This window comes from Ranitomeya imitator, chromosome 5 (assembly GCF_032444005.1).
Source record: "Ranitomeya imitator isolate aRanImi1 chromosome 5, aRanImi1.pri, whole genome shotgun sequence".
NCBI classification, from domain to species: Eukaryota; Metazoa; Chordata; class Amphibia; order Anura; family Dendrobatidae; genus Ranitomeya; species Ranitomeya imitator.
The window spans coordinates 438,861,887-438,875,337 of record NC_091286.1 but is presented as its reverse complement, the minus strand read 5'-3'; the positions used below and the strand labels follow the sequence as shown (position 1 = coordinate 438,875,337).

At 42.3% G+C, this 13,451-nt stretch overlaps 1 protein-coding gene across 1 annotated transcript in view; it reads left to right on the top strand.

The window, feature by feature from the left end:
* The window catches only part of LOC138638119 (probable cation-transporting ATPase 13A5), a 611,270-nt gene that overhangs the window by 432,968 nt on the left and 164,851 nt on the right, over positions 1-13,451 (top strand). Inside the window, exons 20-21 of the mRNA XM_069727143.1 lie at positions 10,025-10,162; positions 13,012-13,091. Of these exons, the coding sequence (XP_069583244.1) occupies positions 10,025-10,162; positions 13,012-13,091 (218 nt within the window). The remainder of the gene's footprint in view (positions 1-10,024; positions 10,163-13,011; positions 13,092-13,451) is intronic.

Below are 13,451 nucleotides of genomic sequence, written 5' to 3'. Positions count from 1 at the left end.
CTCTGGGGAAACTTCTTTTTGAAGTTAATGAGCGTACGTTTAATATGTAGTGCTTGGAGAAAGTTTTTAGGTTGCGTTTGAGAGTTAGGAGGCCAGGTGCCTCCATGGAGTATTATGTCTTTATAGAAGTTCCTTAAAAGCTCTTTGGGGAGTGAGGACCACAATCTATATGGGTCCCTGTAGCTCGGATCTAATAAAAATGGTATAGAACATATTGGAGCAAACGCAGAGGGGAAGGAATCTAATGGAAGTTCTTTGTTTAATGAGCGCCTTATTTTGAGTGTTGTTAGAATCACCTCATCTAATCTGAGATAGTTAGGAGGTTTAGCTAGTGACCATAGGTAAGATATTCCCGTCGTCCCCAAAAGTGCTAAATCCACATTATTATAGTTACCCTTCTCGTAGCTATCTACTATCTTTAACCATCTGGATATGTGTACTGCTCTGAAATACAGGGTCGGATCAGGAACTCTCAGACCACCCTCCACTGCCGAGCGGGAGAGAAATCTGTATGGAATTCTAGCTGGTTTCTGTTTCCAAATAAATATAGATATCAAAGATTTTAAGTTTTTAAAAAAGGTTTGTGGAGCATTAATTGGAACCATGTTTAATGTGTATAGAATAATTGGCATAATGTAAGTCTTAAAGATGTTAATGCGTCCCAGCCAGGACAAAGTAGGCAAATTGTAGGTTTTCAGTAAACCTAGCACCTTTTTGAATAAAGTGGGATAATTAGCTTGGAAGAGGTGGCTAGGATCTCTTGTAATATATATACCTAAATATTTTATTGAGTGCGACGACCAAGAAAAGGGGCACTGAGAGTACAATGTGGAGAGTCAGGAGTGGGGAAGGGAAATGTTTAAAGCAATCGATTTTGTGGTATTAATTTTAAAATTTGATAAATGCCCGTATAGCTGAAAAATGTCTAGAATTTCCGGGAGGGGTTAGTAATCAAAAAAAGCAAGTCGTCGGCGAAGGCTAAAGTTTTCAGCTCCAATGAGCCAATCTTCAAGCCTTCGACTAGTGCTTCCTGGCGTATTTTTTGAATTAGTGTTGCTATAACCAAAATAAATAGAGATGGAGACAGTGGGCACCCCTGTCTTGTACCATTTTGAATATTGAAGCTATTTGACAGGGTGCCGTTAACTCGTACCTTAGCCGTAGGTTGTGAGTAGAGGGAGAGAATAGCGCCAATAAACTGTTTTTGGAAGCCAAACTTAATCAAAGCTTGTTCCATGAAGCACCAGCTCACCCTGTCGAATGCCTTTTTGGCATCTGTAGACAGGAGAACTAAGGGGATCCCTTTATTCTTTGCGAATGTAATGGACTGGATAATTTTTGCGGAATTATCTTTGCCTTCCCTTCCCCTCACGAATCCCACTTGATCTGAGTGGATCAATTTAGGCAAATAGGGGCTCAACCTAGTGGCTAAGATTTTTGCCCAGAGCTTGATGTCAGAGTTAAGAAGGGAAATGGGTCTATAGTTTGAACAGGCTGTAGAATCTTTACCTTCCTTAGGCATTACAGAAATAAAGGCCTCTAGGGATTGCATAGGTAAAGGTTGACCTTCCAGGAGTGAATTAAATAGGGATACTAAATGAGGTAGAAGTTGCTTAATGAATTTTTTGTAATAACTAATTGGCAGTAGGGTTGAGCGAAACGGGTCGAAAATTTTCAAAAGTCGCCGACTTTTGGCAAGGTCGGGTTTCATGAAACCCGACCCGACCCCTGTGTGGGGTCGGCCATGAAGTCGGCGATCTTTTGAATCTAGAATCGGAATTCTGATACCGATTCCCGATATGTTTATACCTATTAGGTATATACTCACCCTCGGACGCGCCCTGCTTCTTTCCGGCAGCCTTCCTTCCTAAGAATCAGCCCTTCCAGGACCTTCGGTGACGTTGCGGTGACGTCGTGGCTTGTGATTGGTCGCGCGAGCGGCCACATGGGCGGCCGCGCGGCCAATCACAAGCCGCGACGTCACCGCGACGTCACCGCAAGGTCCTGGAAGGCTGATTCTAAGGAAGGAAGGTTCCCGGTTAGTACCAGGGCGCGTCAGAGGGTAAGTATTGCGATATTTTTTATTTTAATTCTTTATTTTACACTAAAATATGGATCGCAGGGCCTGAAGGAGAGTTTCCGCTCCTTCAGACCCTGGGAACCATGGAAACCCAATGCACTGCATTGGGTTTCAGGTTTCGGCCGGCCCCGACCCCGACTTTTTTATAGGATCGGCCGATTTCACTCGACCCGACTTTTGAAAAAATCGGGTTTCGTGAAACCCGACCCGATCCTATAAAAGTAAAGGTCGCTCAACCCTAATTGGCAGACCATCAGGGCCTGGGGCCTTCCCATTGGGAATCAATGTTAAAGTGTTCTGTATCTATTTTGGGGAGATAGGTGCTAGTAATCTCTGTTGACCTTCCTCAGAGATTTTGGGTAGTTTAAGGGGTGCGAGAAAATTGTTCATCTTAGTAAGAATTTCAGGTGGGCCCCCCAAATGTGGCGATGTAGGTAAATTATAAAGGCCTTCGTAAAAAGATCTAAACTCTTCTGCAATGTCGGAAGTCCTATATTTATGTGACTTATCAGATGATACTATGTGATTTATAAACCTCCGTTCATTGCGTTTTTTAAGTAATGAAGTCATTAACTTACTGCCTCTATTACCATGTAGATAAAATTTATGTTGGCTCCTCGTATAGATTTTAGCAGACTGTACGTTAAGAAAGTTTTTTAAAGTACTTCTCAAGTCAAATAACTCGTTTTGTATTACCTTCCTTTGGGATTTTTTATGGATCCTCTCCAGGGTGTTAATTTGATGTAAAATATATATTATATGTTTTGATCTTTCTTTTTTGACGAATGCACCCAGAGCTATGAATTCGCCCCTCATAACGGCTTTGTGCGGTTCCCATATGATGGCCGGTGAGGTACCCAAATTGGAGTTTTCCTGGAAGAAGCGGTTAAGCTTGTCTGCTAGTTTAGTTATCTGAATATCCGAATCTAACAAAGTCTCGTTTAGGGACCAAGTCATTGTCCGTCTGGGCAGCGAGTCAATGCTCATCTCTAGAAAGATAGGGGCATTGTCTGATGTTATGTTGTCAATAGAGGCCGATTTAATAAATTGAAGGCTAGGTATCTGGGTTAAAAGGTAATCAATTCTGTGGTAGGTGTTGTGGGGGGGCGAGTAAAAGGTGTAGTCCCTATCTGCGGGGTGTAAAGTCCTCAAAGTGTCAATTAGATTTAATGATTGAAGGGTGTAGTTTTCTGAGGGTTTTTTGGGACAGATGCGTCTTCCCTGAAGATGTGTCTAAAAACGGGTCAAGAGGGAGGTTGAAGTCGCCTCCCACCACTAATACTCCCTCCATGAACAATTTCAGAGTTTGTAATGTTTTACATAGCCAGCTTACTTGATCACGGTTTGGAGCGTAGAGGTTACAGAAAGTTACTTTGGTATTGGCAATAAGACCTTTGAGGAAGATGAATCTACCTTCAGAGTCTGACAGAGAGTCTTTTAGAGTAAAAGGTACATTTTTATTTATGATTATGCTAACTCCTCTGAAGGAAGAGGTACCTGTGCTGTTGAACCAGTGAGGGAAGTAGGATCTGGACATGTCTGGGACTCTGTTATGTTTAAAATGTGTTTCTTGTAGGAAGGCAATACTTGTCTTTTTAGAATGTAGGAATCTCAGGATTTGACTTCTTTTGTTTGGGGACCGTATGCCTTGAACATTGTATGAGGCCAAAGTTATGTTGGCCGAGGAATTATAATTAGTCATAGCTGGGCATATGAAGAAGCTCGGTAGGCTCTTGAGAAAGTCCTATACCTGTACCAAATCAGAAATAACAAGGGGACATACATAAACTTGGGGAAGAACAATGTAATACATATATACAAACAAACTGTCCATCTGCCGCAGAGGTGGGGGCCAGGGGGTCCTCCCATAGCAGATAGGGTGGGTGCAATCTCATGCACGAGCGGCGATCTGCCAAATAGAAAGAACAATGCACTAACATCCAAAAAAACAATATATAACTGTTACATAAGATAGCCACAACGGTGGAAGACAAAAGTGGCGCAATTGATTGTCTAGACAATGGTATGGATAGTAAGAAGCTCACGGGAGAAGCTTTTTTTTTAACTCCCGTTTTCCCCTGTCTAGGGGACGCCACTTTCTTGACTGGAGTCCAGTCACCATGTTCTCCTGCAATGGCTCTCAAGGGAGTAGGTGAGTGTGGATCCATGTCCATGGAGAGCCAAGAGGGAATCTCCAGAGGAGTAAGATCAAAAGACTCCCACACTCCAGGGAGATTGTCAGGGCTTCTAACAATGACCTGCTTACCACCACCATGGATGGCCAGGCCAAAAGGAAAGAGCCACCTATATAGGATTTTTTTGGAGCGTAGGGAATCAAGCAAAGGTCTCAGGACCCTACATTTCATCAGGGTGGAAGAAGCCAGATCTTGAAATAACTGTATAGGGGAACCCTCATTACAGAGCGATTTTTTATCCCTGGAAGCTGTCATTAAGGCCACGGTGTCTAGATAGTTCAGCAATCCACAGATAACATCTCTCGGTGGGTCCGTGGACCTAGGTTTTGGTCTCAGAAACCTGTGGACCCTTTCAATAATGATTTGATCACATTTCTCTTGTGGTAGTAATAAGGCGAAAATCTCTTTGGTAGCCTTCTCGAGTATCTCTTGAGACACACTTTCGGGCAATCCTTTGATTCTTATGTTCTTTCTCCGGCTCCGATTCTCCTGATCTTCAAGCGCTAGAGCTGCACTGTTAAGCTGATGTCTGTGGAATTCCAGGTGATCCTTCAAAGAATTTGCTTGATTAACAATGGCAGATTGGGTATTTTCTAATGTTTCAACTCCGTTTCCTATTTGTGAGAGATCCGCCCTCATGCCAGCAATTTCGGCAACTAAGGGTTTCATAGCCTGAGCCAGTGACTTCTTGAAGAACGATCTAGATAGTCTTCCTGAGTCAGATTGGAGGAAGTCGCTTCCAGAAGCCTCATCGCTAGAATCGGAGTCTTCCACTAAATCTTCAGTGCCGGTATTAGGGTTAGAGTTTTTAGATATGCCTTTGGTTGTTGCTTTATGTTTGAGAAACTTTTCCATCTCTCCCTGTTTTCCATGGTAGAGAGCTGGAGTTAGATTCTTGGAGCATTCTTTACTTGTCTTCACCATTATAGCTGTACAGAATTAAAGATGTTAGCTTCTAAAATCACCGGCCGTCCATGTATAACTAGGTTACCTTAGACATAACTTGGACAAAAGGAGAAGATATTGAACTGATCTCTCTGTTGTGTTCAGATCCAGATTTCAGTATGGACACTAGGTGTCACTGTAAGATCAGCGAAAAAGATTTGTGTCTTGTTGAGCATAGCATATGTATTCCAAGACTCGACACCAGATCTTAGCTTATACACTAGGTGTTGCTATACTGCTGTTTTCCAGGGCACCTTCTCTGTCCCAATATATATGAATAGTAATGAAAAAGCACTTCACCCCAAGCAGCAAGAGGCTCAATAGATATGTTGCTTATGTTTGCGACACACTGCAGTGTTATCAGTACGTTTATGTCTCCTCCAGAATGACCCAAAAAATAGTGGGTATGGGGCAGCAGTAAGAGAGGCACTACAAGAAGGGTGGTCTGCACTTTCCTGATGACGCTGCAGCTCGCCCTGCCCCCAGCCCGCGAGACTGCAGTCCTTTTGCTTTAGCTTTATTGCAGGGGGGACTACAAATCCCAGCAGGCTTTGTGCGTAGCTGTTATTATTCCTCACGGCCAACCTCCCACAGCCCCAGGGGGTAAGGAGCAGCCCCGGCAAGTTACAAAACACAGCAGTTCTTATATGTGTTCGTTATCAGTCTCCTCAGCCTGTCTCCCACAGCCCCAGGGGACATAGAATGACTTCAGCGAGTCTTATGAATCACTGCAGCTGACGATGGAGGGGCCTTTAAGGCACACGTCTGAGCTGCAAACTACTCTTGATGCCGCAGCCGCAGAGAACTAACCTCGAGGGGATTCCCCAGGCACCGTCCTGCTGATCTGCAGAGCCAAGGGCGCACCGCCCTGATCCTTCTCTTCACCGATGATGGAGAAGCAGCGGGCCGGCGGCAACGAGCAGCCGGTCTTTTCACACCAGCCAGCCTCCACAGCGGTCCCGGCGGTAACAGCTTTCAGCCAGGCGACGGGCGGCTTGGCGGGAGACGGCTCCGGAGCGCTCAACGAGGAGGCAAGTCGACGCGATCCTGAGGTCAGGTATGCCGGGTCCTCTGTAGAAATGACGGCCGGAAGAGGCAGCGGGCGGGAACACCTCCGTCGGAGCCGCAGCCCCTCGCCAGCCACAGGATTCTCTGCAGCCTCCAAGCCCCGGGGGCGCCCCTCCGGCTCCCAGCTACACAGGGGGAAGGTCTAATGAATCATCCCATTCAGCAGGGGAAAAAAGCTCAGCGTGCCTCGCTGCAATGGCGGGCCGGAGGTGTCTCTGATCAGGCCCAGTACCGTCTCCAGGCCTCACGCTCTCTCAGGGTCCGTGGCATCCAAATAAATCAATATATTGCCTCCAGGGACTTAGGGCAGGCCAGCGGCACCTCTAAATATTGCGGATTGGTCTTGTAAGGCGATGAAATAGGTGGATTATGGTGTCCAGCAGAGGAGCACAGGAAAAACACGTCCTGTTCCTTCAGCAGCTGGCTACGCCCCATCTTCCCATTAATTTTAACCAGCTTCCCTGTCACTGCTGAAGAAAAGCAGGCCCAAACCTGGATGCTGCCACCACTATGTTTGACAGTGGGGATGGTGTGTTCAGATTGATGAGCTGTGTTGCCTTTTCACCAAACATATTTTTAGGCATTGCTGCCAAAAAGTTTGATTTTGGTTTCATCTGACCAGAACACCTTCTTCCCCATGTTTAGCGTATCTCCCAGGTGGCTTGTTGCAAACTTTAAACAACACTTTTTATGGATATCTTTGAGAAATGGCTTTCTTCTTGCCACTCTTCCATAAAGGCCAGATTTGTGCAGTATACGACTGATTGTTGTCTGATGGACAGACTGTCCCACCTCAGCTGTAGATCTCTGCAGTTCATCCAGAGTGATCATGCGCCTCTTGGCTGCATCTCTGATCACTCTTCTCCTTGTTTGAGATGAACGTTTAGAGGGATGTCCGGGTCTTGGTAAATTTGCAGTGGTATGATACTCCTTCCATTTCAATATGATCACTTGTACAGTGCTCCTTGGGATGCTTAAAGTTTTTGAAATCATTTTGTTTCCAAATACAGCTTTAAACATCTTCACAACAGTATCACGGACCTGCCTGTTGTGTTCCTTGGTCTTCATGATGCTTTCTGTGCTTCAGACAGAACCCTGAGACTATCACAGAGCAGGTGCATTTACACGGAGACTTGATTACACACAGGTGGATTATATTTATCATCATTAGGCATTTAGGACAACATTGGATCATTCAAAGATCCACAATGATCTTCTGAAGTGAGTTTGCTGCACTGAAAGTAAAGGGGCCGAATAATATTGCACGCCTCACTTTTCAGTTTTGAATTTCCACAAAAATTTAAAATAACCCATAAATTTAGTTCAACTTCACAATTGTGTTCCACTTGTTGTTGATTCTTCACCAAAAATTTACATTTTTTATCTTTATGTTTGAAGCATGATATGTGGGAAAAAGTTGGAAAGTTCAAGGGAGCCAAATAGTTTCGCAAGGCACTGTACTTATAATGTCCCCATTCTCGCCTGTATCTCCTTGTAATATTCCCCATTCTGGCACCCATATACTTATAATGTCCAATATTCTGGCTCAGAAATTTTATAATGTTCCAAATTCTGACTGTCAAACATATTCACCAATTCTGGCTTCCATATACTTATTATGTTCCCCAATCTTGGCCCCCATACACTTGTAATGTGCCCCATTCTGACACTCTTATACTTTTAATGGTTTTAATTCTGGCCACCTTATTATGTCTCCCAATTTTGGACCCCACAAACTTGAAATTTCTATCATTCCAGTCCTCATACATTTAGAATGACCTCTATTTTGGCACACATATATTTATAATGTCCTGCTTTCTGGCCCCCATGTATTTATAATGTATCACATTCTGGCCCTCATATACTTTTAATGTCCCTCATTTTTTGCCACCATACGCTTATAATGTTCCCTATACACTTTAAATGTCACCATTCTGACTCCCATACACTTGTAATGCATTCATAGAGTTGTACTGTCCCCCATTTTGGACACCATGCTCTTATAATATCTCAATTCTGAGCCCAAATAATTACAATGTCCCTAATTCTGGCACTCCTATACTTATAAGGTCCTCGGTTTTGGTCCCCATTTACTTGTAATGTCCCCAATTTTGTTCCCATATACTCGATTCCTTGATTCTGGACCCCATATACTTATTGTATTCCCCCATTTCAGCCCCCATATTCTTCTAAAAATCACAATTCTGTCCTTTGTATACTTGTAATGTCCTCCATTTTGGCTATCACATACTTAAAATGTCCCCCATAGACTTGTAATGTCCTCCATTCTAACCTTATACACTTACAATGTCCTCCATTCTGGCAACCAGATACTTGTAATGTCACCCTTTTTGGCCCTCATATACCTATTGTGTCCCCTATTCAGGGTCCTATAAACTTGTGATGTCCTTCATTCTCCCATCATATACTAATATCCCCATTGTGCGGAATATGTTGGCGCTATATAAATAAAATTATTATTATTATTATTATTATTGTGGATCTCATGCATGTGTAAATGTCCACATTCTGGCCTAAGACACCTACAAATTGGCTAGAATAGAGCACAATATATTTGTAATGTTGCCATACTGATCTTTTCCATATAAAAATACAAAAAAATAAAAAAACAGCCTCTTCGTCTCACTTGTCTAGGGTCACACTGCAATTGGCTCTTTCTTCCTCTTTCTCCTTTATTGTCCAGCAAAGGCGGTGCAATGCTGTCATTTTGTTGACTGCGACCCTCTGCCAACATTTGTTGGCGTCTGATAGACTATTGTGGTGCAGGGAGCCAGTGACTCTCTGCACCACAATAGTTTCAACTGGATGTGCAGTTATGGACTGCACATCCAGATGAAAATAACACTTATCATCAGCAAGCATTCTCGGTAACCGTGGTCGTTACTTTTCCAAGTGTGACCACCAAGGAACTCTCAAAATGGTCCCAGTATCAATAAATATAATTTAGATCAGTTTTGTTTATGATATATAGCACAATGTATTTCCATGTTGCCTTTTTTAGATTATATTAATTTATAAGTTGTGATATTTATAAATTAAAGACATTTAAGTAGTGTTCCCTTCTGCAAGATTCATGACATATCAATAGGCTATGCCATAAATGTCCAATAGGTTCAGGCATTATCACTTTGGAAGATCTAAAAATGACTAATTCGTCAATTGTTGAAACAGTCATTGAAAGGAATTCAAGGGGCAGTTTATAAATAGTGACATATCCATTCCTAACAGTGCAAGCCAGGATTGATGTGGGTCCCAACAATGAAACCTGCATATATTGGGCATTTATGGCCTATCTTATTAATGTACCATAAATGAGGAATTTCCCTTTAAGTTTAAGACTGTCAATCTCTTTAGATGGCTATCTTGAACACTGTTCTAAGTTCATAATAATAATAATCTTTATTTTTATATAGCGCTAACATATTCTGCAGCGCTTTACACACATTATCATCACTGTCCTGGTGGGGCTCACAATCTAAATTCCCTATCAGTATATCTTTGGAATGTGGGAGGAAACCGTAGTACCCAGAGGAAACCCACGCAAACACAGAGAGAACATACAAACTCTTTGCAGATGTTGTCCTTGGTGGGGTTTGAACCCAGGACTCCAGTGCTGCAAGGCTGCTGTGCTAACCACTGCGCCTCTGTGCCGCCAATCAATGATTGTGATACAATAATGGTATATAATACATAATTGAATGTCTTTTTTATTCAGAGCACCGTGAAACATAACATAACCTCAGACTCTGAAATTACTTCGGATTTTAATGTTAATGCTGAAAAATATCATTACGCAATGAGTGGGAAATCATATGAAATTATCAAGCAATATTTCCCTGACATGGTACTAGAAGTAAGTGCAAATTTTATATTAAAAGAAACAGTAATATTAATAACGTTTTCGATTTACCTTTGACGCTGACTAGTAAGGAAATATAGGGCTGTTTAGGGAAAGTCAACATTGAGTGGGGAAAACGTATCCTTCTAAATTAGGGTGCCAATCTCCGAGACTAATTAGTAAGAATCACAGGGAATGATTAAAGTTATTGTTAGTACCAATGAATGCCTGGTATCATATAGGGCTAAAACAAACAAGAGCTCTTATCTGGCTAATATGGTAACCAATATATTTATGTGTGTTTTGTCGTGTTTGTGTTAAGGTACCTTCACACTGAACAACTTTACAGCGATAACGATAGCGATCCGTGATGTTGCAGCGTCCTGGATAGCGATATTGTTGTGTTTGACACGCAGCAGCAATCAGGATCCTGCTGTGACATTGCTGGTCAGAGCTAGAAGGCCAGCACCTTATTTTGTCGCTGGATCATCCGCTGACATCGCTGAATCGGCGTGTGTGATGCCGATTCAGCGATGTCTTCACTTGTAACCAGGGTAAACATCGGATTACTAAGCGCAGGGCCGCGCTTAGTAACCCGATATTTACCCTGGTTACCATTGTAAATGTAAAAAAAAAAAAAAAACTACATACTTACATTCCGGTGTCTGTCGCGTCCCTCGGCGTCAGCTTCCCTGCACTGTGTCAGCGCCGGCCGGCCGTAAAGCAGAGCACAGCGGTTATGTCAGCGCTCTGCTTTACGGCCGGCGCTTACACAGTGCAGGGAAGGTGACGGCGAGGGACGCAACAGACACCGGAATGTAAGTATGTAGGTTTTTTTTTTTTTAACATTTACAATGGTAACCAGGGTAAACATCAGGTTACTAAGCGCGGCCCTGCGCTTACTAAGCCGATGTTTACCCTGGTTACCCGGGGACTTCGGCATCGTTGGTCACTGGAGAGCTGTCTGTGTGACAGCTCTCCAGCAACCACACAACGACGAAACAGCGACGCTGCAGCGATCGGCATTGTTGTCTATATCGCTTAATGTGACGGTACCTTTAGGGTTACGTTTTTAATGAACTATACATTTTTTAATGGGATTTAGTTATGTTAAACCTAATTTGATGATCCTCATACCACCACATTGGATGTTAGAAAGCCATTTCAGGAAGGCAGGTATGATTGACAGCTAAATGTCTTCTATACTCTGCCACATACCAATATTACTCATAATCATGGCATTAAAAAGGTATCTATGGGATGCAAAACAGGAAAGGTGTACTTGATGTTTACTGACAGTATGAATTTTAAGAGGGGCCATAAGATTGCCCAATCACATTTATTCCTAAGATATGATGTAGATACGCTTTTACTATAGGTGAACTGCAGACTATCACATTCGGGTCAAATTCGAGTCAAATTTTTAGAAATTCGCTGTTCCATAGAAATTTTGACAATTTACATCTGATGGCATCTCACACAATGCTGAAGACTAAGTGAGCATGTGAATTGCCACGCGAGCTTCACCATAATGCTCTGCATCAATCATAAGCAGTATAAAAGATGCAAGCCATCCAAGGAATGCCATTTTATGTCTATACTGTGTAGGAGCAAGCAGAGTAAACAAGCTAGAGATAAAAAAAAGGCCCAATGCAATTGTGATGTTCTACTTCACTTCTGATAAAACAGATTGAAAATGGAATCATCTTAGGCTACTTTCACACTAGCGTAAACTGCAATCCGTCACAATGCGTCGTTTTGCAGAAAAAACGCATTCTGCAAAAGTGCTTGCAGGATGCGTTTTTTCCCCATAGACTTGTATTGACGACGCATTGCGACGGATTGCCATACGTCGCATCCGTCATGCGACGGATGCGTCGTGCTTTGGCGGACCGTCAGCACAAAAAAACGCTACAGGTAACTTTTTTTGTGCGACATGTCCGTCTTTTCCGACCGCGCATGCGCGGCCGGAACTCCGGACCCTCCTCCCCGCACCTCACAATTGGGCAGCGGATGCGCTGAAAAGCAGCATCCGCTGCACCCGTTGTGTGGCGGAGACAACGCTAGCGTCGGTAACCTCGGCCCGACGCACTGCGACGGACCGAGCCCGACGCTAGTGTGAAAGTAGCCTTAGTCTGTGAGTAATAATCCAAATATTCAAGTGCTACATAGGGAAGTGCTGGACCTTCATAATCATTCTGTGTGGCTGCGAATTGATTGTTCTGTGATATAATGCAGAAACAGCACCTTAAGAACTGATGATTTTTTCACATAGAGTAAGCAAGGGTTAGTATTAAACCACTTACTGCTAACAGTGCAAGTAAAAACAAAATAAAGCAATTATATTTTCAGTGATACACAAGCTTTGAATTTAGAATTTGAGACACACAAGCCAACTTTTACTTAAATTTAACTAAAACACAACTGTTTACTTTCCAAAGTGAGTGTTAGATTAATTATGCTGGGCTATCCGGAAGTCATAACTCGATGTAAGTCTAAAGAGGCAGATTAGACTCTTACAGACTTGCATTGAGAGCTTGCAACTATTTTCTCTGACTTCCGGTAACTCAGAAGGTAATCATTGAGAAAGTTCCTCTTATGTGAAGATGCTTATGGTGGCCCAGCAGCTCCACTTCTGTCTTGTGATTGACACAGGAAATTGCTACCTTGTGTCTTCATGTGACCAGTAATATGTGAATGAGTCAAGTAGCATAAACAGCTGAGCTGTTGAGTGCCAAGGCAACTACAAATGAAAATATAATTATTTAAATGCAAATATAAAATAAGCAGATGTTGATTTGTAATTTTACATTTAGTCTATGTTTTATACACCGCATGTCAACATTTTTTTCCTTATGTTTCAGATTCTTCTAAATGGAACTATTTTTGGCAGAATGACACCAAAACAAAAATCCGGCCTTATAGAAGATTTGCAAAAAATTGAGTGAGTTAGAAAAGAATCGTTTCTAATGTCCAACAAAATTTGTTACCTTTTTGAAGCTAAAATCTGTGGTTTATTCTGAAGCTTAATATTCACAATTTTGTCAACTGTTTAATCTTAAACTGAAAATGATTAACATGATCTGGGAGATTATTATTAGTATCAGCAACTGATATTTTACATTGACTACAAAAAGCTATTAATGATAAACTAGGTAAAGCCTGATTAAAAATGGATATAGGCAAATACCTGGCATATTTGTGCTATGCGAAACCTGACTTGACTTTATTAGGTCTGTAATCTTGAACCTATTTATGACATTTATATTGCATTTAGTTAATATAGCATACAGTATGTGAATTT